This window comes from Strix aluco, chromosome W (assembly GCF_031877795.1).
Source record: "Strix aluco isolate bStrAlu1 chromosome W, bStrAlu1.hap1, whole genome shotgun sequence".
Lineage (NCBI taxonomy): Eukaryota > Metazoa > Chordata > Aves > Strigiformes > Strigidae > Strix > Strix aluco.
The window spans coordinates 22830989-22857456 of NC_133970.1; the positions used below are offsets into that span (position 1 = coordinate 22830989).

Below are 26468 nucleotides of genomic sequence, written 5' to 3' on the forward strand. Positions count from 1 at the left end.
ATTGACTGCAAGTATTTAAGCAAACTGAGATTAAAAGAATTTATTTTTGACTGCATACTTGATGCTGTTAAACTGTCTCAGTATGAAAGAGGTGGTCATGTGTCTTACTGAATTATTTTTCTTTTTATACAACTTTATATACTTACAAATGTAAAAGCTTAATTTTTGTCTGCACGTGAAAGATTTATGCTGATGGTTTATAACAAATGATGGTCACTAGCCTACGCTCAGTAACATAAGGAGCAGGACTCTGTGTATTCAGAGCTGTAGTGGTTTCACTGCTACCTATCAACAGTGATATCCATAAGGTCAAAAGGAGCCATTTAAACTTTATAGCTACATTACATAAACTGGGCTGCGAATACTGACATAGGAGTCAGCTTAACTCTACTGAAGTAGATGATCTCAGTGCTTTCCTCAGTAGGGGGGAGATTGAATAATCGTCTACAGTTATGGAAACACCTATCAATAGGCAAAGTCCAAGGCACAAAAAGCAGCAAATTTCACTCTGCCTGCATATAGATAAGCACACGAAGCAGCAGAGTTCTCTCCTGCATTTAAAAGCATGAGAACTATAGCCTAGCTTTGAGGAGTAAGTTTGCCCCTGAGATAGGGTTACTTTGCTTTTAGGAGTTGTCTTGTCTCTGCAACCTTTTAAACTCAGGACAGTTCTATTTGTCAGGGGGTAGCCTTTCCAGAACTGTTGTGGATTGGCCAAAAGAAAATGTTGGGACCATCTGAACCACTTACTATGCATCTTCTGCTTCATTGCCCTGATCCTAACCCTCTATTGACTACTTATATTTCCTTAAAGGTTTCATGAAGTCTTCAAAGTACTTGCTGAAAGTGATGAGGGGAAACTCCATGTCCTGAGAGTTGTATACGAGGTTTGGAAGAATCATCCGCAGGTAAGAGCATCAATGGCAGATATTTGTTGAAGTTCCCACTCACATGAAGTCATGTTAAAATATAAAGCATTACAATTTCCTTTGTTTACTTAAAAATACTGTCTATTGTCTATTTGTATTTAAAAGAATTGAAGTCATGTTTACTACTGTTAAGTGCCTTAAACTGGACATCAAATGTCAATGAGAATTTCACATTAAAAGTAATCTCATTGAGTGCTGGAGAATCCTTGCATCTGCTACTGGGCCTAAGGCCCATTTTCTAGGGTTACTAAAAGATTACTTTAAATATTCTTAAAAGTCAGGTCCTGAAAGAGAGGCAAGATATTGTAGAATAGTTTCTTAAATAAAAGGATCAAAAAAGGCAGAGATTAAATATATATATAAATTCCTACCTGAAGTATCAACCTTTAAATTATGGATGGTCACAGTCTCAGCTATTTTCTGGGGCACAAAGGCTTTGATGTCATAAAGGAGAACTTTAACATCAAGATTGAATACTTTCACAAATTTCTATGTCTGTGTTACATGAAGGCTCAAACTAGGTAATCTGGATAATGCCAGGAAGAATTTCTTAAGACAAATGCATATAGGAAGCAATCTTGGAAATTGAGAAATGAGTCATGAGTTCTCGGATTCATTCAGTTAATTTAGTTTTCTACCTTAAATTGAGCTTTGTTACACTTCCCTATTCTATTTGAGAATGGATGATTATGAGAATAAACATGTTGCAGGCTGAGTTTCTTGGGTATTGCAGTATGGAGTACATGAATAATTAAGATGGGCCTTTTCTTCTGAATGGCACAAAACTGTTCTAATCACAAGATAATTTTTGTAGCTACCTGCTTGATTTTCCCACAAGCCTCATCAAGGTAGGGTCCTGTAGTAAATACTTATATGCAGTGCTGGTTTCATTCTAAAATGAAGAGGTCCTGCAGGAAAGAGCATATGGTTGTGCTTGGGGACTGTTGCAGTCCAAGGAGAGTAGGCTAGCAGTTGCTGTTGCCTTATGGTTATGTAGCAGGAACATGTCTTCTGATTTGATACTCCAATGTTGACTATTGGGACTTGCTTCTCTGATGCCTTGTCTCAAAAGTCAGTTCTTGTATTTTTGCTCTTGGGAACAGCAGAAGTACTCACTTGAATGAAAAGTGAAGTCATCACTCTCATGAGGAGTAAAGATGACTTGTGATGATTGATTGTCATGATTGATACAGCTCCCCTAGTCTGAGCATTTTTAGGTTCAGCAAATGATATGTCTTCTTTAAGCAGTAATAGCTTCCTGAAGTATTTGAAATAATTCATTAGTTTGACTAATATATTTGCAAAGTTGCATAAAACCAAACTTGACTCTAATAGCTTTTCATACAACCCAGCACTGGTTGTACCTTAGCCCACAGTAATTTCACAGACTCCATGTTGCAGCAGGTAAACTTGACCGTTTCTTGTGGTAGGAATGACCATCTTGTCTTTCCCAAAATGTAGATGATTGCTGTTCTTGTGGATAAGATGATTCGAACACAGATTGTTGATTGTGCTGCAGTAGCAAACTGGATCTTCTCTTCAGAACTTGCACATGATTTTACTAGGTAACAAGTGTGGAATTTCTGTCTTCAGTTGCTTTTTATCTGAATTTTTATTTTAAATGGTTAGAATCCATTTTTTTTAACTTAAAATAATTGTAGTTTTTACTTTCATTATTTTGCTTTAAACTCTACATAAAATTGTGTTGCTTCCCTAAAACACAAGCTTTAGTATTCTCCTCTGAACTGCAGCATGCCTTTTTATATCCTGCAAAAAGCTATGCTAGTAGCCTGTAAGTTTGCCAAAGTGGAAGGAGAAGCTCTAGGACCATTTCTGGACAAGAACCATTAACCCTGTTGTATAGTTGCTAGCCTGGTGGGATCTTGGCTTGCACCTAGGGCATGTATCCTGCATCACCCTCAGATATATTGTTTACTGAGAGTGGGAAAAATGCTCAGACCTGGCAGTTTGATGCTAGTAGTGTTGCAGAATTATTCTGAAATAAAGTGCTGGTTTGGTAATTCAATGCAAACTACAGGTAAGAAGTAAGTGATATGCTTTCTTAGTGTTGAATGTTTGCTCACTCCAGTAGATGTCCTAGGTAATAACAATGAAATATTGTAAATTTCCCCCAGATCAGTGTTCTGCGCTTCTATTTGTTTATTAGTTTAACTTGCTCTGTAGCAATAGAAAGTTGCCCTGTTTCTGATGGTTTGAATAAGAAGAGTTGAGAGTTATAGCAGACCTGTGCATTTACTGTCTTGGAACAGTATGCAACTTACTGTTTTGGGTTCTGCATCTTTCCTAGGTTCTATGTCTGGGAAATCTTACATTCCACAATTCGTAAAATGAATAAGCATGTACTGAAGATTCACAAAGAACTGGAGGAGACTAAGGCAAGATTGGCAAGACAGCACAAAAGAGTAATTTGTTTATTTTTTTTATACATATTTTTGACACTAAGTAGCCTGCAGGCTGTCATGTTTCAGACTGACATGCAATTGGTTCTTGGAGGGGCTGAATAAAAATACTGTCAGAAGGCATATCTACACGTGTTACCATCTCTAGTACTAGGACGCTAAAGTTGACACATTTTTCGTATGTTTTTCTAAAGGCTGTTAGAGCCTGAGAATTCAGTAAAGTCTTTAAAGAAGTTCGCGTGCATTTGTACCATTCAGGGTTTTTCTCTTAAGTTTTTGTTCCAGCATGAGCTTCTTTCACTCTGTTTTTTGAATCTTGGTTTGTGTTACATTATTGGGTAGCAATAGGAACAGTCAAATTCATACTCAAGTTTCCTGTAGGTTCTATTGGTTACTTTCAGATTTTACTAGTAAGTAGTCATTTAGGACCTCATATCTTGTGTGGAGAAGTGCATGGAAACAGCCAGCTGTCATTGAGAAGCAGAGGTAGTTGTCGCTGTTCTTTTAACAGATGCTGCTGGATTCAGAAAGTTGCATCTGCCTTTTGCTTCTCTTGGATTTTCTTTTCGAATGTCCTTGTATTATTTACAGTGAGATGACTATCAAATATTTTTAGACACACTGTGTGTACTCTTTAAGTCCTAAGTGATAGTAGAAGCTTGTTATTCTTGGACAAGCAGCTGGGTTACTGGGATTTTGTACTGCACTTGAGAAAAGAAGGTGCTTTCTGTGCCTTCCCCATCTGAGTGTTTTAGGCACCAAATACTTTCAATGCCCCTAGCCAGTCACTCCAATCTAATTAGTCCTTTTTTTAAATTTACTTTTGACTATTTTGGGGCTTCAGATCTAAGTAATGATGCTGTAAAGTATGGTGAGAGTGGTATCTCCTGTAGCAGACCCAGAAGGCAGGACCCAAGACAGTTTGGCTGACTACAATATTTAATGCTAATATTGAATGAATCCAATTTATAGAAAATATCTTAGTTTCATAGAAAGGAGATTTTTTTTTTGTTGATCTATGGTCTTCCGGTACCTGCACAAAACACTAGGCTACTTCTAAATCTTTGGCCTAGGTTAACATCAGAATTTGGCAAAACATGGAACACATGCAGGATCATGCAAAAAATGTCACCAGCACAAGTCATTTCCAATGAGCATCAGCTGAGAGATCACTAGGACCTCATGGTTTGCTGATGTCAGTTCATCCCAACTTTCAGCTCTTTTCCTTGCTCATTCCCAGCAACAGCCACAGTAGTTGCTTACTTCCTCAATCTATGTTCATCAGCAATTAACAAATGTTTGTGAGTATTGAAGAGCTATTCATTGATTTCACTGTGAGGCAAAGAGAATGTCTGGTATCATTCAATGGATATGCCTATGTTTTTGTTTCTGTACTGTCTCCTAGCTGCACCTCTTGAATACTGAGTGCTTTAAAGGGCAGTGTTATGCCATGAGATAACTTTTGTAAGTAAATGTATTAGGTCTGGCTGGGATGGAGTTAACTTTCCCCATAGCAGCACTCAGTGCTGTGCTTTGTATTGGTAGCTAGAACAGTGTTGATAACACACCAGTGTGTTGGCCACTGCTAAGCAGTGCTCCCACAGGATCAAGGCTGTCTCTCCATCCCACCCCCAAAGGCCAGTAGGCTGGGGGTGGGAAAGATCTTGGGAGCGGACATAGCCAGGACAGCTGACCCAAGGTGACAAAAGAGATATTCCATACCATATGACATTGTGCTCAGCAATAAAAGCTAAGAGAAGGGGGGGGGGGGGCATTATTATTAAAGCATTTATCTTCTGAAGCAACCACTATGTGCACTGAGGCCCTACTTCCCAGGAAGTGGCTGGATATCGCCTGCTGATGGGAAGTAGAGAACAGATTTCTTTTTTGTTTTGTTTCCTTTGATTCCTCCCACAGACTTTGCTTTTTCTTCTTAAACTGCCTTTATCTCAACCCATGAGTTTTTCATCTTATTTTCTCCCCCTGTCCTGCTGAGGAGGGGGAGTGATAGAGCAGCTTGGTGGGCACCTGGTGTCCAGCCAAGGTTAACCCACCACAGTAAAATAGACAAAATATGAGTAGTTCTGGAAGCAGATGCTTTACCAGACTGCAGTTCCTCATTGAGGATATAAAATGTCAAATTTTGATGGCCCCAGTGCTAAGTGGACTGGCATGTTATGGGATGAGGCCAAAGCTTACCTGCCTGCTCCTTAGGGGAGTTAACACAGTGTCCACTGGTCCTTGAGCAGTTAGTCTAGGTGGGGGGGGGGGGGGGGGGGGGGGGGGGGTGTATGATCCTGTGGTGAAGAAAATATCAAAGTTCTCAATTACTACAAATTCTCAAGTCCTTCTGCTTTAAATATTGCAGTAATTCAGAGTTGTCAGAATATCTTTCAAGGTACTAGCTTGCATTCAAAAATATAAATTGCAAGTGTGATTTGCATACAGTAGTTGAGTTAGCACATGGCCCTATTTTTGTCTTAAGTTGCACATACTCTTCTTACAAAAAAATTATGTTTATAGCTATTAATTTATGGATATTATTGCAGAGAAACAACATCGTGAGACTGAAGCAATATCTGTAACTGAATGTATTGAATGTGCCTTACTCTACCAGATTCCTCCTTTCTTGCTATACATCATTTAATCTCAGAATGATTGAGGTTGGAAGGGACCTCTGGAGGTCATCTTGTCCAATCCCCTGCTCAAGTAGGGCCACCTAGAGCCGGTTGCCCAGGACCATGTCCAGATGGTGTTTGAATATATCCAAGGAGGGAGACTCCATAACCTTTCTGGGCAACTTGTTCCAGCGCTCAGTCACCCTCACAGTAAAAAAAGTGTTTCTTTATGTTCAGATGGAACCTCCTGTGTTTCAGTTTGTGCCCATTGCCTTTTGTCCTGTCACTAGACACCAATGGAAAGAGCCTGGCTTTGTCTTCTTTGCATCCTCCCTTCAGGTATTTAGATATATTGTTAAGGTCCTCCCTGAGCCTTCTCTTCTCTATGCTAAACAGTCCCAGATGTCTCAGCCTTTCCTCAGGAGAGATGCTCCAGTTCCTTAATCATCATTGTGGCCCTTCGCTGGACTCTCTCTACTAGGTCCATGTCTCTTATACTGAGGAGCCCACAACTGGACACAGCACTCCAGGTGTGGCCTCACCAGTGCTGAATAGAGGGGAAGGATCACCTCCCTCGACCTGCTGGCAATACTTTGTCCAATGCAGCCCAGGATACCGTTAGCCTTCTTGGCTGCAAGGGCACATTGCTAGCTCATGTTCAACTTGGTGTCCACCAGGAGCCCCAAGTCCTTTTCTGCAAAGCTTCTTTCCAATTGCTCGGTTCCCAGCATATACTGGTGCCTGGGGTTGTTCCTCTCCAGGGGCAGGACTTGGCACTTCCCCTTGTTGAACTGTGTGAGGTTCTTGTTGGCCCATTTCTGCAGCCTGTTGAGGTCCCTCTGGATGGCAGCACAACCCTCTGGTGTATCAGCCACTCCTTCCAATTTGGTGTCATCTGCAAACATGCTGAGGGTACAGTACACTCTGCCCCATCATCCAGGTTCTTAATGAAGATGTTGAACAGAACTGGACCCAGTATTGACCCTGGGGTACACTGCTAGTTACTGGTCTCCAATTAGACTATGTGCCCTCTGGGCCTGTCACGTCCCGCTCAGACGAGGGAGACAAGTGACTCAGATTCGCAAATCCCCAATGGAGTGGACAACAAGTCTCCAAGTCCAAGCATTTATTAGCTACCCACAATGTACTAATTGAACACACGATAGTTGGCTAAGTATATAGCAAGTTGTGGCAAGCAATACAATATGCCTTGCATTGCTTAATATAAAAGGGAAAAGAGGGAGATAGAGGGAATACGGAAATACAGATCACCGGTCTGGGTTTCTGCGCTGATCCCGCCAGCGAGGGTTCCAGGAGGCATCCGTCTTTTTCGCTTGCATCCATCTTCTTTGCTTCACTGCACTCTCCCGGGCCCCCCCTTTCTTCCCCCTCCCTTGATTTATACCCACTTTCCTTGGGTCCGTCCCCTAGGTCGACCCACATACCTACGTATCCCATGTACGGGGAGGGGTGAGGTGTTTCATGGGATGATGTAATTAGCATGATCGTGTTAGCCTTCGTTAGCATATTGCGGGGTGTGAACTTTAATATGCATTTTGTGGATAATGAAGCAAAGGTCATTCACCGGACAGATGGCCCTTGAAATTTGTCCGGGTGCACCAGAGCAGAGCCGTCCTGTCTCCACAGGGCTCCCTCCTCCAGTCCCATCTTGTGTTATTGGGGCAGCCTTATCAGCTTTGACCTCCACACCATCCACCCTGTGACTCATAGTTTTGTCTTGCGAGTGTTTGAGGCATTTCTTTGATCAGCCTCAACTTTTGCTTTCTCAGGCTGTTTTTCTTAGTTTCTCACAGGCCTGGTTTCTCGTCTCTCACATCCCACCCCGTGACTCAAACACTCCAAGTTCTTCTTTGACCATTGTGATCTCAAAAAGGTATAGGGAAAAAGAAGACAGAAGGTGAGAGAGCATATATCTAACTGCTGCAAGGCATACTATTAAAAGCAAAAATTTGCATAATATCACAATACTAATATTTACAAGCCATCTTCCCCACCCCGTGAGTCCTGAGGATCCAGTGATGTGACCCATGACCCAGGGTTCCATCCATCAAACTAGTCCATCAGTCAATAAAAAGGTTCTCACTTCCCATTGTTGATCATCTTCATCGTGGCACGGTCTCCTCTATAGAGGTGGTGGCACTGTGGATGGTGATGCAGCATTCTCCCTCAGTTAGATTCAGCACACTGCACAGTCCATGTTCCTTCAGCAATGCTAGCCGGATTCTGCAACGCCATCTTAGATGCTTGTTGGGTCTGCACCTTTAATTCCTTAAAGGCATACCTTGTTAGTACATATAATTGCTAAGTTAAATTTTCTAAAACTATTTGAGGTTACACAATCACATTATCAGGTCTATAAGGATTTAAATGGGAATACAGTTTAATATTCAGGTACAATTCATTAATGCTTAATTTGTGGGATCAGACCCCTTCAACTAGTCTTTGATGACTGCATCTTGCTGTTGGTGGATGTGGTGTTGTAAGGACCACATCCAGTTATATGAGCTAGCACTGTAATCTGTTTGGTATTTGCAAGCACCAGTTTGCAGTCACAGGTGGCTCACAGGCTTCCTTTATTTTGGAGGTGATTCCCAATAAGGTAACTTAAGGCACAACTCCAGGTTAGCCTTCCAATAAGTGAACTCATTAAATGTACCTGTAAAATTTCCTGGATTGTTGATTGTAATTGATTGGCAATGATTTATTCCACACTCAGCAGGTATGATTCCACACATTATATAATAATGTAAGCAGATTACAAATAATAACTAGCCAATAATGCCTACAACCATTGAAAGTGCTAAAAGTAACATAGGTCTCCTGTTGTCCAGGATCAATGCTCTGTAAAACACATATATGCATAACAAAACAATGATGGTTAGAAAGAAGGGACAATCCACCTGGTATTGATACGGGATTCTTTCCCATGGGCATCAGTAGCCACCCATGAACAAATATTGATGGGAGTTTTTAGGGTTAGGGGTACTTGCCCCACGGTGGGCAAGTCTACTAGAACAGGTTGTCCAGGATAATGGAGCGGGTTTGTAGGGTCTTTAGTCTCTTTTTTCCCGGCGAGTATGGAGAGAGGCTTAGGACAGAACGCGGTAAGTCGTGGGCACCCATTAATTCCCCACCGGCTGTTTATCTTCATTACTGCGTCTGGCACCCGTTGCGGCCATCCTGGTTCGAGGGGTTTTAGGGCCTGCTTTAACAGTCCGTTGGTGCGTTCCACAATTCCATTTGCTTGGGGATAGTATGGAGTATGGAAAATCCACTGGATTCCTTCATCTCGAGCCCACTCCTGAACCACCCCGGCAGTAAAGTGATTACCGTTGTCTGATTGGATCGATTTGGGCTTAGGCAAGCAGCTAAACCAGCGTTTTAACCCCTTCACCATATTTTCTGCAGTTGCTCGAGATACAGCTTCTGCTTGGGTTAGGCCCGGTACTATTTCCACCCCCACCAATACATAGTGTTTTCCCTCGGAGAGCCGGAGAGGGCCAATATAATCCACCTGGTTGTTTAGTAGGTGGGCAGGGTGATTTCCTGACTGGGTCTGTCCCACTGCAGCAGCATCAGAGCCACCAATCAGGACATCGTCAATATATTGATATATCCTGACCCCTTCCCTAGGAGGGATTTGAGCAAGCTCCTGCGCTAGTGCATAATGAGCGATGGTCGGCGAATGACAATATCCCTGGGGGAGACGTGTAAAAGTAAATTGCACGCCTTCCCATGTAAAGGCAAAGCGATCTCTGTCTGCCTCCTGTATGGGGACCATAAAGAACATATCTTTCACATCAATAGTTGCTAAGATCTGGTGGGCTTGTTCCTGTATGGTTGCAATCAGTTCAGCTATGTTAGGTACTGCAGCTGTTAGAGGACCTGTATTGGCATTTAATCGCTGATAGTCAATTGTCAGTCGCCACTTTCCGTTAGGTTTACGGACTGGCCACACTGGGGAATTATAGGGTGAGTGAGTTGGAACGATTATCCTTGCTCCCGCAGCTCTGCTCTTACCGGAGTGATCCCCTCCCTGGCCCCTAACGGTAAGGCGTAAGGTTTCACATTAACAGTTTTAGAAGGAGGAAGCGCAGGCGCTTGCTGTAAAAGTCTGATAGAGGCAGTTGGGGGCCCAAATTTCCATTCCCTTCCTTTTGAATCCACCCAGGCTTGTCCCTTCAATAGGTCAAGTCCCAGGATATTTGTGGGGAAATTTCCCAGGATCATCATAGCCTCTGTTGCAGTTTTATTCCCAGGTAACCAGCATTTCACCCGAGCAGTCAGCTGTGGCTTAGAGTCCCCGAAAACATCTGTAACCCAGATCTGCTTTTTGTCAGCAATTATGCCATTGCGCTTGGCAACCTCAGCTTGGAGTGCTGAGATCTGAGCACCCGTATCTACTAGAAATGTAACTGGAGTTTTAAGGGGACCGAGCGGAAAGGTAATCAGCAAGTCTCCTTTAGTATTCTCTGTGAGCCTCCTTAAGTGGACCCACCCGCCATCCCCCGGCTCACTTACTGGGGATGGCGAGTCCAGTTTCCCCTGACCCGAAATCAATCAAGTCCTCTTCAGGGGTGTGGAGGTTTGAACTCAGCCGGCAGCCACGTGGCCGGCTGTTCACCTCCCCCTCCCCCCTCTGGTGAAATAGGGGAGGGATGAAAAGAAGAGAATTCGTAGGTTGAATAAAAGAAAAAATTTACTAAATATAATAAGAGAACAACAGTAACAATAGTGAGTCCAAAAAGAACCGGGTAAAATGCAACAGTGGCTTACCGAGCGTGGTGACCACCCCCCCCACCCCCCCACCCCCCCCCCCCCCCCCCCCCCCGAGAAAGAGAGAGAGAGAGAGAGAGTGCGGGCCATCCCACCTAAATCCCTGGGCGTGACATCACATGGTATGAAATACTCCAATGAAAATAAACTCCATCCTGGTCAAAACCAGGACAAGGGAAGTTGGTGTTTGAGAAGCAATTACCACCATCTTGTTAGTTTTCAGTTTTTTCCTTCCCCGAAAGGTCCGCTCAGTTGCGGGGGGCAGCTTCCTTTTGTCTTTCCAGGCTCGAATGAGCTTTTCTAAAACTGTAGTAGGCATACCATCCACTAACTCTCGGGAATCCCCTGTCCAATTCCCTCAGTCCACAAGAGGTTTCTCTTTGTTCTTAAAACTTGCGGAGGGGAAGGAGGCGGATTTTCCTGCTGTTCTACTCTGCGTACCGAGGGCTTAGGTTTACCTGTTCCCCAGGTAAGGCCCATTCTCCGGCCATAATTTATTAAGTCCTGAGCTATCTCTCCCCAGGTCATGGCTTCTCCCCCGCCCGTCTCCCCCCTCGTAGGGCTACTGCATTCCGCAAACGATCTTGTAATTGTACTGCATGTGATTTCAAAGAGTCCGGCAAGCCCCGAATCAGGGGAGTCATTTGATCAGGGTTAGCAATTAATAGCATCGGGGAAGGCTGCTGTGGAACCAAACGCCTGTCATGCATTAATTGGAGACTGTTATAAATTGGGGAAAATAACTTTCAGAAGCCAAATCAAGTGACTTATAAAATTTATTAATTCAGCAAGCAGTTGAGCAAGTAAAGCAGCGCTGGGCGGCCGGGGAGTCACTGCTCCGCCAACGGCGCGCGCCCCTCCTCTTTGGCAGTCTCTTTTTATAATCTTCAGGTTCTGGGCTGACGTGGCCTTTTTGGTTTCATCTGCGGCTGCGCCTTTTGTTGCTAGGGGGGTCGTAGTCTTCCTCTGCGTTATCTTCTGCTGACCCTCTCGGTTTTTCCCTTACATGGCATAGCTCATCTCTATGCCTACTTCACAGGATATTGCTAATTGCAGACTTGGCGTAAATCACATCAAACAGACATGCCCACACTCAGGCCTTCACCCTTTGTAAACTATCTGACCACCAAATGCCATTTGCCTCTTATCGCAATTGTAAATCACATCAGACAGACATGCACATACCCAGGCTCCCACCCTTTATCTGATTGACAAATACCATATGTCTCTTATCACCTCACCCTTTATCTGATCACCAAATACCATATGTCTCTTATCACAGAGACAAGCAGCCTTCTGCAGACTTTCGGTCAAATGATTTATGGTTGGGGTCTCAATACATACTGGATCCCCCCTTTCCAAGGGGTCCAGACCCCCAGCCCAATAAGCAGCTCGTTGAGTTAACTCTCTCTGGTCGTCAGTGATTAAGAAAACCCCTGGCCCCCAGTACCCCTGGGCCTCATCTTCTGATAACAAAATTCGGACGCCACCAGTCAAAGATACCCTCCACACGTATTCAGTCTCAGTTTCCTGAGCTCGTCTGGTATATTTCTCCTGAATTTTCGCAAGCTCAGTCGCTGGATATGGTGTAGTTCGAATGGTGACCTGCGGAGCTCTTCCACCCTGACCATCGGTGGTCTCCGTTTTAATTAATGGTCTTAAATTTGCCCCCTCATTTTTGGGGTAAAAAATTTCTCGGCTTATCTCTAAATCCTTTGTTGGATACAAGGGTCTGGCTGCTGCTTTTGCCAGACTCGTAACTCCCTGTTCACTATCTGGAACAGAGACAAGATCTGTCTGGTTGCAGGTTTCTTGTTCATTCCCCTCTTTTTCGGACCGTGAGATTTTTTCTCGGTCCAAGGCATCTAACAGAGCCGTGTGAAGTCGCTGAGAGGTGTTACGCTCATCAGCTAATTGGCTTTTCAGAACTTCAGTTTGCTCTTGCCAGATTTTAGCTTTTTGTTCAGTAACTTTACGTTCCTCGACCAATTGATCCTGGAGAGCTTTTACCAGATCTTGTAAGGATTTGATCATTTCCCCTTCTAATTGTTTCTTAACATGTTTATCTTTTTGGGCTGCAGTCAGTGCTGCCCCCAATACAGCGCACACTACAGCTTTTCCTTTGCCTGGTCGCGACCCTTTCACCCCCACAAGCACACTGATATAGCTTGCCACTGCTTCTGGATTATGCCAATTATTGTGGGCCCAAACCTCTACTAAAGGAGGAGGACAAGCCTTATACTCCTTCAGTTTCTCAAAAATAGGGGAGCAGTCAAGCACCGACATTTCCTGGCCAGTCATGGCTTGCCACTGCTCGAACCTCTCCTGGCTTAGAGCTGAGAGGTCACTTCCCGATTCTCCCTGTCCTTATCGGATAGAGAATCGGTATCCCTCCGACCCTCTCCCAGCATATAGCTGAGGGGCCAATTCCCGGTTCTCCCTGTCCGAGTTGGTCGGATAGAGAACCAGTATCTCATAAGACTTTCCGACACCGAAGGGGATCCTGCCGACTACGCCAATTTTAATGTCACGTCCCGCTCAGATGAGGGAGACAAGTGACTCAGATTCGCAAATCCCCAATGGAGCGGACAACAAGTCTCCAAGTCCAAACATTTATTAACTACTCACAATATACTAATTGAACACACGATAGTTGGCTAAGTATATAGCAAGTTGTGGCAAGCAATACAATATGCCTTGCATTTCTTAATAGGAAAGGGAAAAGAGGGAGATAGAGGGAATAGGGAAATACAGATCACCGGTCTGGGTTTCTGCGCTGATCCCGCCAGCGAGGGTTCCAGGAGGCATCCGTCTTTTTCGCTTGCATCCATCTTCTTTGCTTCACTGCACTCTCCCGGGCCCCCCCTTTCTTCCCCTCCCTTGATTTATACCCACTTTCCTTGGGTCCGTCCCCTAGGTCGACCCACATACCTACGTATCCCATGTACGGGGAGGGGTGAGGTGTTTCATGGGATGATGTAATTAGCATGATCATGTTAGCCCTCGTTAGCATATTGCAGGGTGTTAACTTTAATATGCATTTCGTGGATAATGAAGCAAAGGTCATTCACCAGACAGATGGCCCTTGAAGTTTTGGCCAGGTGCACCAGAGCAGAGCCATCTTGTCTTCACAGGGCTCCTTCCTCCAGTCCCATCTTGTGTTATTGGGGCAGCCTTATCAGCTTCGACCTCCACGCTATCCACCCTGTGACTCATAGTTTTGTCTTGCGAGTGTTTGAGGCATTGCTTTGATCAGCCTCAACTTTTGCTTTCTCAGGCTGTTTTTCTTAGTTTCTCGCAGGCCTGGTTTCTCGTCTCTCACAGGGCCCGGCTGTTCAGCCAGTTTTCAACCCACCTCACTGTCTGCTCATCCAGCCCATACATCAACAGCTTCTCTATGAGGATCTTATGGGAGACAGTGTCAAAAGCCTTCCTGAAGTCCAGGTAGACAATATCTGCTGCTCTCCCCTTATCTACCAGGCCAGTCGTTTCATCATAGAAGGTTATCAGGTCAGTCAAGCCTGACTCCCCCTTGGTGAATCCATGTTGACTACTCCTGATGACCGTTTTGTCATTCTTGTGCCTGGAAGTTGTTCCCAGGATTAGCTGCTCCATCACCTTCCCAGGGTGAGGCTGACCAGGCCGTAGTTCCCTGGGATCTCCTTCTTGCCCTTCTTGAAGATAGGAGTGACATTTGCTTTCCTCCAGTCTTTGGTCACTTCTCCCAATCACAATGATCTTTCAAAGGTTATTGAGAGTGGCCTTGCAGTGACAGCTGCCTGCTTCCTCAGTGCTCATGGGTGCATCCCATCTGGGCCCATGCACTTTTGTACATCCTTTTTGCTTAAGTATTCCCTAACCTGATCTTCCTGTACCAATGGTGCATCTTCCTTGCTCCAGACTTTCCCCCTGGTCTCTGGGGCCTGGGATTCCTGAAGGCTGGTCTTGTTAGTAAAGACTGAGGCAAAGGCAGCATTCAGTACCTCAGTCTTTTTCATGTCCTGTGTCACCAGATCTCCTGTCTCATTCAGCAATGGGCCGACATTTTCCCCAGTCTTCCTTTTGCCACTTATGTACTTACAGAAGCCCTTTTCGTTGTCTTTGACATCCCTTGCCAGATTCAATTCTAGGTGGGCTTTGGCTGTTCTAATGTCACCCCTGTATTCTCAGACAGTGTCTCTGTATTCATCCCAGGTTTCCTGTCTCTGCTTTCACCTTCTGTTTTGTGTTTGAGTTTGGCCAGGAGTTAATTGTTCATCCACGCAGGCGTCCTGGCATTTTTTCCCAACTTACTGCTCTTTGGGATGGACCGCTCTTGAGCTTGGAGAAGGTGATGCTCCAATATTAAGCAGCTTTCTTGAGTCCCTCGTCCCTCCAGGGCCTTATCCCACAGGACGCTTCTAAACAGATTCCTGAAGAGGCCAGAGTTGGCTCTCCTCAAGTCCAGGGTTTTGAACTTGACTTTTACCCTTCTTCTTCCCCTCAGGACCCTGAACTCCACCATCTCATGGTCACTGCAGTCAAGGCTGCCTTTGGCCTTCGCATACCCGATGAGCCCCTCCTTGTTGGTCAGCAGGAGGTCCAGCAGAGCACCTCCTCTCATTGGCTCCTCTATCATTTGGGTGAGGAAGTTGTCATTGATGCTCTCCAGGAACATCCTAGATGGCTTATGCCCTGCTGTGTTGTCCCTCCAGCAGATATCAGGTTAGTTGAAGTCCCCTGTGAGGACCAGGGCCTGCAAACACAAGGCTGCTCCTACCTGTCTGTAGAGGGCCTCATCCACTTGTTCTTCCTGGTCTGGCAGCCTATAGCAGACACCCATTACAATTGTCACCCTTACCTCTCTTTTCTTTAATCCTTACCCATAAGCTCTCAGTTGGCTCCTCAGCCCTCCCCAGTCAGGGCTCCATGCATTCCAGCTGTTCTTTCACATAAAATGCAGCTTCCCCTCACAGAGAGTACCCAGCCACAATCTTACTGAAAGTATTACTGCATGGACTTTCAAATGTCTCTGTATGTTCTTGCGTATGGCTCCTTTGACCAGATGCCCTTAAAGGAGCAGACACTCTCCTTCTACATACCATTACAATGAAGTGGTCAAGGAATCTGGGTCATACTTTATTCTGCACAGACCATCACTGAAATGAGTAGATTTCCACTAAAAATGTATCAAGGCTCTGGTGTTACAAAAGGTAATGAAAAGGTAATGCTAACACAAATGTACAAAAACATGGCAAATACTGTGGATCGGGGTTTATGCTTTAGGCAGTAAGCAGTTTAGCTAGGGTACATATACATGAGATGCAGTCACATAGTTTACTTCAGTGTAGACACACTCTAATTATTAGCAAGTGGAAGAAGCTGTTCATGAGGGTAAGGGACAGTTATCCTTAGAGATACTGAAAGTTTCACTGGACAAGGCCCTGAACAACCTGATCTGATTGGACCTGCTTTGAGCAAGAAGAGTCTCCATCAGTGGAGATAATCAGAACCTGACTGGACAATGTCCTGAGCAACCTGCTCTGGTTGACCCTGTTAGAGCGGGGGGGGGGGGTGGGGTGGGGAGGAGGACAAGATGATCTCAAGAGATTCCTTCCAACCTCAACGATTCTGTTGATACCATGTGATTCTGAGCAGTGTGTTGGACTAGAGAGCTCTAGACATCCCTTCCAACCTACATTATTCTATGATCATTCAGCTCCACCCATGACTCCTTCAACGACTGCCCTGCCAGTGCTATTTTGTTCTTCAGACTAAAGGGTCCTCTTTGAGTCATCTGTCTTAATCGTCAGTTGCTCCAGGCTGGGCTGACAGAACAGAGATCTCTCAGGCAGAATCTCACCTGGTTGTTCAGGTGGACTGAGTCTTTATTGATGCTTTGCACCTGACAAAGCACTGTATGATCATGCCTCTCTGCTGGCCAGAGGTTTCAGCACCATCTTTGTCCATCACCATCTTGAAACTGTTGTCACTATGTTATTCTCCAGCTTCAAGGCCCCTGGCAGGCAGCAAACCTCTCTAGATGACAGGTCAGGTCACCAGATGAGTGTCTCTGTCCCCCACAGCAGGGAGTCACCCATTACGATCACTCACCACTTCTTCCTGGTGGTCTTGCATGGTTTAGGGTAAGGTGGCCCAGATCCTTTGCCTGAAGGCACATCTGGCTCTTCTTCAACTTTGAGGGTGGTGAACTTATTTCATAGTTGCAAGCCTTTAGGTGGGGCAGGAGCCTTCCCCTTGGTGCCAGAAGTCACCCGCTTCCATCCTTCACTGTCTGCAGAGGTTGCACTTACCTTCATACTAGGGGGAGATGCTGCCTGAATGCAGTTGGGGTCGAGGGCTCTTTAAGCTGATGCATCTCAGAGAAGATCCTGTCTATCTCCCTTTCATCTTGCCTTATGCTGCGCAGCCTGCTCAGTTCTTCCCATAACTCCTCCACTTGGCAACACAGCTCCTCCAAGACAGCACACCTCCTGCAGGACAGAAGGCCATCTCTCATGATGAGAAAGGCCCCAGGCACTCCCTGCAGCCTCAGATTGGAGAGGTGCTTTTACTATCTGAAGCTCTGTCTGCATTGAAGCTTCTGCAGGGTCAGCTGATCCAGCACCTGCCGGGGACTCTGCCCTGTGGCATGTTGCCACCATAACTGAGACTTACACCGGTTCAAATTCATCTGAGGCCTCTTTCTTTGTGCCTTTCTGCTCAAATCTCTAGATTCACAAGCACATGCACATTTGTGGATCTCTCAAGTACCAGCACAGCCCCTCTGTCCAAGTGGTACCGCTACCGGGATCCCAGGCCCTCTTACATACCCCATAAGTTCCATATTTTCTAGCTGGTCCAACTTGATACTTGCTACAAGCACGCAGCACTCACACACTCGTCTCACAGGCACTCTGCACTCATAGATCCCTCCTAGATACCAGCCTTTGCCCCACCTGATACCTGTGCCTGGACCCAGGGTCTCCTACTGGACAGCTAGTCCAGCTCCAGCCACTGGTGCTGAGCCTCTCACCTCACTCACTCCAGTCCCTGCCAGTAGCTGGTTTTGGGGACACACACTGTTCCTACCCCAGTGGCTGGCAGCTGAAATTCCCACCTGCTCCAATAGCTGGCACTGGGATCCCACTTGTTCCAGTAGCTGACACCACAGGCCATGGGGTACCTACATCCCTGGTCTGACTCCAGTTGCTGGCACCCAGTCCACTCACACACACACAGAGAGGTCTTACCAGGAGCTGGTACTTACTTCTTGCAGCACACATACACACAGGATAGAGTCAGATTATGCAGAGATAGTTAAGAAAATATTTAATAAGAAGATAGAACAGACTTGATCAGGCGCAGGGTTCAGTCAGACAAGCATGCTGACTGGCCCCATTTTACATGGGACTGGTGGTCCCTGGAGTTTTTGAGGAGGGCCATCAGCTTGTGCTTACATCTTCATGTGGTTGCAGAGGCTTGCCACAGCCTAGTGGATGTTTTCCATTATCAAAGGGTTCCTTGCCCATCAGTAGGCCTTGCTGGAGCCAACCACCATCTTTTGTTGCCCTTAGGTGAAGCATGTGGAATGGTACAATTGGGCAAATATATGCAGATCAGATTGGTATTGTGATTGAACTGTATATTGCAATTGCTATATTTTGCTAAGAGTATCTCACATCTGTATTGTGATTTCAGTATATTTTGTATCACTCTGCTAAATTAGAAATCCTGTGTAACATCAACTATCTTCAAATAAGTAAATTCGATATCATACATTATACCCTCCATGCGTGGAATATCTGAAAGAACCCAGTCAGAGAATATTGCACTCCAACATCTGGTCATAGGGCATGTGCAAGAAAGCTGAGCCCCCATTAAAATTGATTCTGATACTTCACTTCTGGATTTTCTCCAGTGGCATCCTTCCTCTCCAGTCATGATATTGGCTTGTGTCTGGTTTTCTGGAATGTCTCTTCCCCAAGAAATTGTGGCACAGTTCCAGAGCTTGGTCTCAAGCATAGCAGGACAGGCCTTACAAAAGAAAGTAGGCAGCTGTTTAGCACTCACAGAGGACATTCAAAAACCAGCATTAAACAATGCATTAAAAAATCTGGAGGGGAAAATATTAAAGCATTTGACTGGTAAGATTTTTGGAGTTTATTCACTGTGGGGAATATTTTGGCTATTAAATAATTTTAGTTTATATCTATAATTTTTACACATCTCATTTTCCTCCTTGCTTCTTTCTCTGGAAGTTAATGGACCCAAGAACTAACAGCACCTTACACAAACGCTGGACAACTGAAAAAGGTTGGGGCTGCTCTCCACATGCCAGCCTTTGTTAATTCTATTCAGCTACGCCTGTGTAGCCAGGGGGTAGATGTCTCCCTGATATGATTCCAACTGCAAACAAATAGGAAATCCAGAGTCGCATCAGACACTAGTTACAGTTAGGTTTGCAACCATGCTCAGGAGCATGGCAGAGGAAGTAATTTTTTAAAATCTTGGTTTGAGATGTGCACCACAAATGTTGACCAGCACTGACACAAAATTTTCTCACCAGCCCTGAGCTTCCATCCTCCTGATCTAAATCATTGCTTGGAAGAAGAGAATTTTGAAGGTCTATTTTAATTCATTTCAGTAATGCTTTTATGCATCCAGAAAGCATATTGGGAGATGGGTAACGTAGCCCTTGTTAACACAATGGATACAAAGGATTGGCACAAGCCACAAATCATCAGCCAGTCTTAGATTAATTGGTTCAAGGAATAATGTTTGAGGAACCCAGGCTGTACAGCCTGCTCACTTCTTACTGTAACTCTTCCAGTGGGCAACACAGCTCCTACAAGACAGTACATCAGCTGCAGAACAGAGGACTTTATCTCCCGGTGTCAGAGAGAGGCCACAGGCACTCCCTGCAGCTTGGGACTTGGAGAGGTGCTTTTACCACCCAAAGCTCTGTCTCTCTTGAAGTCTTTGCCCTGGCAGTGTTATCTGAAAAGCGGATTCATGCCCGGCATGCAATAAACCAATCTCAACATTCCTTTTTCTTTGATTTTAGTTGATTTACTTAGACTATATATGTTAAGTCAATTTGGCATCAAAATTTTGGAACATAGTATAGTTTTTCAACAAGTCTAAAGGAGTTGGTACCCCTATAAGACAAGAACTATAAATTCCTCCTACTGATTTTTCTGCAGATATACAGAAGGAAGATGTGTTGGTTACTTCTCTGGCTAAGAGTTCCCAAATATTTCGATCTCTATCCCATTTTGGCATCAAGAATTGAAGCTCAACACCATCTAATGAAAACACTAAGAAACTTAATAAGACTTTGATCTCCATTCCAAACAATCTTAACACAGGTTAAATTCTTTATACAAATAGATCAATACAGTTATTCCCCCCTCAATTATAAGGATACAAAATAAAAATATCCCTCGCATACAGTCTAGATGAATAAATGATTCAGCAGTATTCTAGGTGCAATTCATTAATTTCATCTTAAGGTTAATTTCAAAGGTCCCTTAGGTACTGATGTCCACAGTGCAGGAGGTGTTTTCTTTATCCTAGTGTAATGGATTCAGGGTTCCACTCCTCTCATTTTCATGGCAGTGTTTGCAGTTAGAAACACTTGATAGGGTCCTTTACACTTTTCTTCAAGAGGATCATCCTTCCATGTCCGTAGGTAGACCTGATCTCTGGGACAGAAAGAGTGTAGCAGGAAATCAAGGGGTACAGGTGCTCATAAAAGTACATATTTGTGGATGGAACTCAATACCTTGTTCAAAGATAAAAGATAATCAGTTAATACATTTTTCCCCTACTATATGCATTTGTTCAGGCCTCCCTGTCAGATTGACATTATAAGGTTTGCCATATGGAATTTCAAAAGGGCTTAACCTTTCTCTAGTTCTAGGAGTCACTCTAATCCTCAAGAGAGCAAGTGACAAAGCTTTGACTGATTTTAATTTGGCTTCCTGGCATAATTTAGAAATTTGTCATTTTAGTGTTTGATTCATTCTTTCTACCTGTCCACTGGACTGTGGCCTCCAGGGGGTGTGTAAATTCCACCTGATCCCTAGTATTTCTTAAAGAAACCCCAAACCTTGGAATAAATTCTTTTAGTAAAGGCTTTGTTACCTCTTTTGCCTTGTTGGTTTGACATGGGAAAGCTTCAGGCCAACCAGAAAAGGTATCCACCAATACCAATAGATATCAATATTGGTTACACCTTGGCAATTCTGAAAAATCTATTTGCCAGTACTCACCAGGAGTTATGCCTTTTCTTACCTCTCCTGGAGGGGGTTGGGCTTGTATCTTTGGATTGTTCCTAAAACAAATTTCACATTGGTTACTCACACTTTTAGCAATGAGCAACATTTTGACCCCTATTGCATAATGTCTTACTGATTCAACCATTGCTTCTGCTCCCATATGGGTTTCTTCATGGGTTTTAGCCATTAACTTTTTCATGATTTCAGGAGTCACTACACATTGTCTGTGTGGGGTTAACCACCACCCTCCATTGTCCTTTTTGCATTTCAGTGACTCAGCCAATTTATCTTCTTTTTCTCTATACTTTGGGGGTTCTACTTGCATTTCCCTTTATGGAATTAGAACACAAATGGTACTAAGTGCCACTCATTTTGCAGCTTCATCTGCCCTCTGATTTCCTCAAGTTACATATGAATTTCCTTTCTGATGTCCTTTACAGTGTATCACGGCAACTTCCTTTGGCTTCTGTACGGCTTCCAGCGAGTTTAAAATTTCTGCTCCATACTTTATAGGTGTACCACTAGCAGATAAGAGTCCTCGTTCTTTCCAAATAGTGCCATGAGCATGAACAACTGCCCTCCTGGACCTGCTTCTTGTGAACAGGGAAGAGCTTGTGGGGGAGGTAAAGGTTGGAGGCTGTCTAGGGTGCAGTGATCATGAGATGATCGAATTTTTGATCCTTCAAGAAACAAAGAGAGGGGTTAGTAAAACTGCCACCTTAGACTTCCGGAGGGCTAACTTCAACCTGTTCAAGAGACTGGTTAACCAAATCCCCTGGGAGGCTGCCTTGAAGGATATGGGAGTCCAGGAAGGCTGGACATACTTCAAGAGAGAAGTCTTAAAGGCACAGGAGCAGGCTGTTCCCGTCTGCCGAAAAACAAGCAGGAGGGGAAGGAGACCAGACTGGCTAAACAGGGACCTTTGGCTGGATCTCAAGAACAAAAGGAGAATCTATGACCTGTGGAAGAGGGGCCAGGTATCTCATGAAGACTATAAAGATGTAGTGAAGCTATGCAGGGAGAACATTAGGAGAGCGCAGCTAGAGCTCAACTTGGCTACAGCTGTTAAGGATAATAAAAAATCTTTCTATAAATTCGTCAACAGCAAGAGGAGGATTCGAGAAAATCTCCCTCCCCTACTGGATGCAGAGGGAAACATGGTAACTAAGGATGAGGAAAAGGCTGAGGTGCTCAACGCCTACTTTGCCTCAGTCTTTAGCAGTGGAACTGGCTGTTCCCTGGACACCCAGCCTCTTGAGCTGGGAGATGGGGAGGGGAAGCAGAATGAGGTCAGCACAGTTGAAGAGGAGGTGGTCAGAGACCTGCTACACCACTTGGATGCACACAAGTCTGTGGGACTGGATGGGTTACACCCAAGGGTACTGAAAGAGTTGGCAGATGTGCTCGCCAAGCCGCTCTCCATGATTTACCTGAAGTCATGGCTAACTGGGGGGTGTCCCATTGGACTGGAGGGTGGCAAATGTGACACCCATCTACAAGAAAGGCAGGAAGGAGGCTCCAGGTAACTATAGACCTGTCAGTCTGACCTCGGTGCCAGGGAAGGTCATGGAGCAGGTCATCTTGAGTGCCATTAAAAGTCATATAATGGACAACCAGGGAATCAGACCTAGTCAGCATGGGTTTATGAAAGGCAGGTCCTGCCTGACAAACCTGATCTCCTTCTACGACAGGGCGACCCACTTATTGGATGAGGGAAAGGCTGTGGATGTTGTCTACCTTGACTTTAGTAAGGCCTTTGACACCGTTTCCCACAGCATTCTCCTGGCAAAACTGACTACTCGCAGCTTGGATGGGCACATGCTTTGCTGGGTAAAAAACTGGCTGGATGGCCGGGCCCAAAGAGTTGTGGTGAACGGCGTTAAATCCGATTGGCGGCCGGTCACGAGTGGTGTCCCCCAGGGCTTGGTTTTGGGGCCACTCCTCTTTAATATCTTTATTGATGATCTAGACAAGCGGATCGAGTGCACCCTCAGTAAGTTTACAGATGTCACGTCCCGCTCAGATGAGGGGGACAAGTGACTCAGATTCACAAATCCCCAATGGAGCGGACAACAAGTCTCCAAGTCCAAACATTTATTAACTACTCACAATGTACTAATTGAACACACGATAGTTGGCTAAGTATATAGCAAGTTGTGGCAAGCAATATAATATGCCTTGCATTGCTTAATAGGAAAGGGAAAAGAGGGAGATAGAGGGAATGGGGAAATACAGATCACCGGTTTGGGTTTCTGCGCTGATCCTGCCGACGAGGGTTCCGGGAGGCACAGGAGACATCCGTCCTTTTCGCTGGCATCCGTCTTCTTTGCTTCACTGCACTCTCTCTCTCCCGGGCCACGCCCCCCCCCCTTCTTGATTTATACCCACTTTCCTTGGGTCCATCCCCTAGGTCGACCCGCATACCTACGTATCCCATGTACGGGGAGGGGTGAGGTGTTTCATGGGATGATGTAATTAGCATGATCATGTTAGCCCTCGTTAGCATATTGAGGGGTGTTAACTTTAATATGCATTTCGTGGATAATGAAGCAAAGGTCATTCACCAGACAGATGGCCCTTGAAGTTTTGGCCAGGTGCACCAGAGCAGAGCCGTCCTGTCTTCACAGGGCTCCCTCCTCCAGTCCCATCTTGTGTTATTCGGGCAGCCTTATCAGCTTCAACCTCCACAGTATCCAACCTGTGACTCATAGTTTTGTCTTGCGAGTGTTTGAGGCATTTCTTTGATCAGCCTCAACTTTTGCTTTCTCAGGCTGTTTTTCTTAGTTTCTCACAGGCCTGGTTTCTCGTCTCTCACAACATCCCACCCCGTGACTCAAACACTCCAAGTTCTTCTTTGACCATTGTGATCTCAAAAAGGTATAGGGAAAAAGAAGACAGAAGGTGAGAGAGCATATATCTAACTGCTGCAAGGCATACTATTAAAAGCAAAAATTTGCATAATATCACAATACTAATATTTACAAGCCATCCTCCCCACCCCGTGAGTCCTGAGGATCCCAGTGATGTGACCCATGACCCAGGGTTCCATCCATCAAACTAGTCCATCAGTCAATAAAAAGGTTCTCACTTCCCATTGTTGATCATCTTCATCGTGGCACGGTCTCCTCTATAGAGGTGGTGGCACTGTGGATGGTGATGCAGCATTCTCCCTCAGTTAGATTCAGCACACCGCACAGTCCATGTTCCTTCAGCAATGCTAGCCGGATTCTGCAACGCCATCTTAGATGCTTGTTGGGTCTGCACCTTTAATTCCTTAAAGGCATACCTTGTTAGTACATATAATTGCTAAGTTAAATTTTCTAAAACTATTTGAGGTTACACAATCACATTATCAGGTCTATAGGGATTTAAATGGGAATACAGTTTAATATTCAGGTACAATTCATTAATGCTTAATTTGTGGGATCAGACCCCTTCAACTAGTCTTTGATGACTGCATCTTGCTGTTGGTGGATGTGGTGTTGTAAGGACCACATCCAGTTATATGAGCTAGCACTGTAATCTGTTTGGTATTTGCAAGCACCAGTTTGCAGTCACAGGTGGCTCACAGGCTTCCTTTATTTTGGAGGTGATTCCCAATAAGGTAACTTAAGGCACAACTCCAGGTTAGCCTTCCAATAAGTGAACTCATTAAATGTACCTGTAAAATTTCCTGGATTGTTGATTGTAATTGATTGGCAATGATTTATTCCACACTCAGCAGGTATGATTCCACAAATTATATAATAATGTAAGCAGATTACAAATAATAACTAGCCAACAATGCCTACAACCATTGAAAGTGCTAAAAGTAACATAGGTCTCCTGTTGTCCAGGATCAATGCTCTGTAAAACACATATATACATGACAAAACAATGATGGTTAGAAAGAAGGGACAATCCACCTGGTATTGATGCGGGATTCTTTCCCATGGGCATCAGTAGCCACCCATGAACAAATATTGATGGGAGTTTTTAGGGTTAGGGGTACTTGCCCCACAGTGGGCAAGTCTACTAGAACAGGTTGTCCAGGATAATGGAGCGGGTTTGCAGGGTCTTTAGTCTCTTTTTTCCTGGCGAGTATGGAGAGAGGCTTAGGACAGAACGCGGTAAGTCGTGGGCACCCATTAATTCCCCACCGGCTGTTTATCTTCATTACTGCGTCTGACACCCGTTGTGGCCATCCTGGTTCGAGGGGGTTTAGGGCCTGCTTTAACAGTCCATTGGTGCGTTCCACAATTCCATTTGCTTGGGGATAGTATGGAGTATGGAAAATCCACTGAATTCCTTCATCTTGAGCCCACTCCTGAACCACCCCGGCAGTAAAGTGACTACCGTTGTCTGATTGGATCGATTTGGGCTTAGGCAAGTAGCTAAACCAACGTTTTAACCCCTTCACCGTATTTTCTGCAGTTGCTCGAGATACAGCTTCTGCTTGAGTTAGGCCTGATACTATTTCCACCCCCACCAATACATAACGTTTTCCCTCAGAGAGCCGGAAAGGGCCAATATAATCCACCTGCCAGGTGTCCCATAGTCCCTTGTTGTCCCTTAGGTGTAGGGGTTGGTCCTTAAGAGGGTTGTGCTCTCCCAGCCGAGTACGACATAGACTACATGCTGAAATAATGGTATTGCACAATTCCCTGGTTACGGACCATCCCCTGCTTATCGCTTCTTTAAACAAATCTTTGCTTCCTGAATGACCCCGCTTTACATGCAGCCATTCCAGTAAGTGTTCCCATTTCTCCTCCTCACCTTCTGTAGCAGTTCTCATCAAACGAGTCATTGAATCCACCTGGTTGTTTAGCAGGTGGGCAGGGTGATTTCCTGACTGGTGTGCAGCAACCCATCCTACTAAAAAGGACTTCCGTTTTGCAATGTTTAAGATTTCCTCCCACTTTTCACGCTGCCACACTGGTACCCGATTTACTTCCCAGTGGTTTTGTTCCCAAAATGTAAGCCATTCGGTACATCCCTTGAATACGGCATAGGAGTCTGTGTAAATAAATACTGGTTCTGTAGTCTCAGCTTCTTTAACAATCACGCTCCATACCGCTGTTAACTCTCCCACCTGAGCACTTCCCTCACCCTCTGTTATGATTCGGTCCCCCGAGTCAACATGCAGTGCTACTGCTCGGTATTTCCATACCTTTCCCTCTCTTCTAGAAGATGCATCGGTGAACCATACATTCTTTAGATGGGTTTCAAATGGGGGAGCAGGTTTTATGTATGAGGGAGGAGGTTCAGGGTGGTCAGAAGGTGGATCTTGTATTTTGAGCACTTTAGATGCCCCCTCCTCTATCTGATATGTGTGGCAGTAATGATCTAATTGTGCATACCACTTCCTAACTGTGTCTCGCTGCGCAACCCCCACAGGAGGGGGGGTTCCAGCCAGTACTGGTTTCAGGACCTTAAAGGGTCCTCGTAGAATGATTAGTTGCT

At 44.9% G+C, this 26468-nt stretch overlaps 1 protein-coding gene across 4 annotated transcripts in view; it reads left to right on the forward strand.

Moving 5' to 3' along the window:
• Positions 1–26468, forward strand: part of LOC141917557 (nuclear cap-binding protein subunit 1-like) — a 92175-nt gene that overhangs the window by 36369 nt on the left and 29338 nt on the right. For all 4 annotated transcript variants that reach the window (XM_074810827.1, XM_074810830.1, XM_074810828.1 and 1 more), the window contains 3 exons: positions 815–908; positions 2391–2494; positions 3238–3352. In XM_074810827.1, the coding sequence (XP_074666928.1) occupies positions 815–908; positions 2391–2494; positions 3238–3352 (313 nt within the window). The remainder of the gene's footprint in view (positions 1–814; positions 909–2390; positions 2495–3237; positions 3353–26468) is intronic.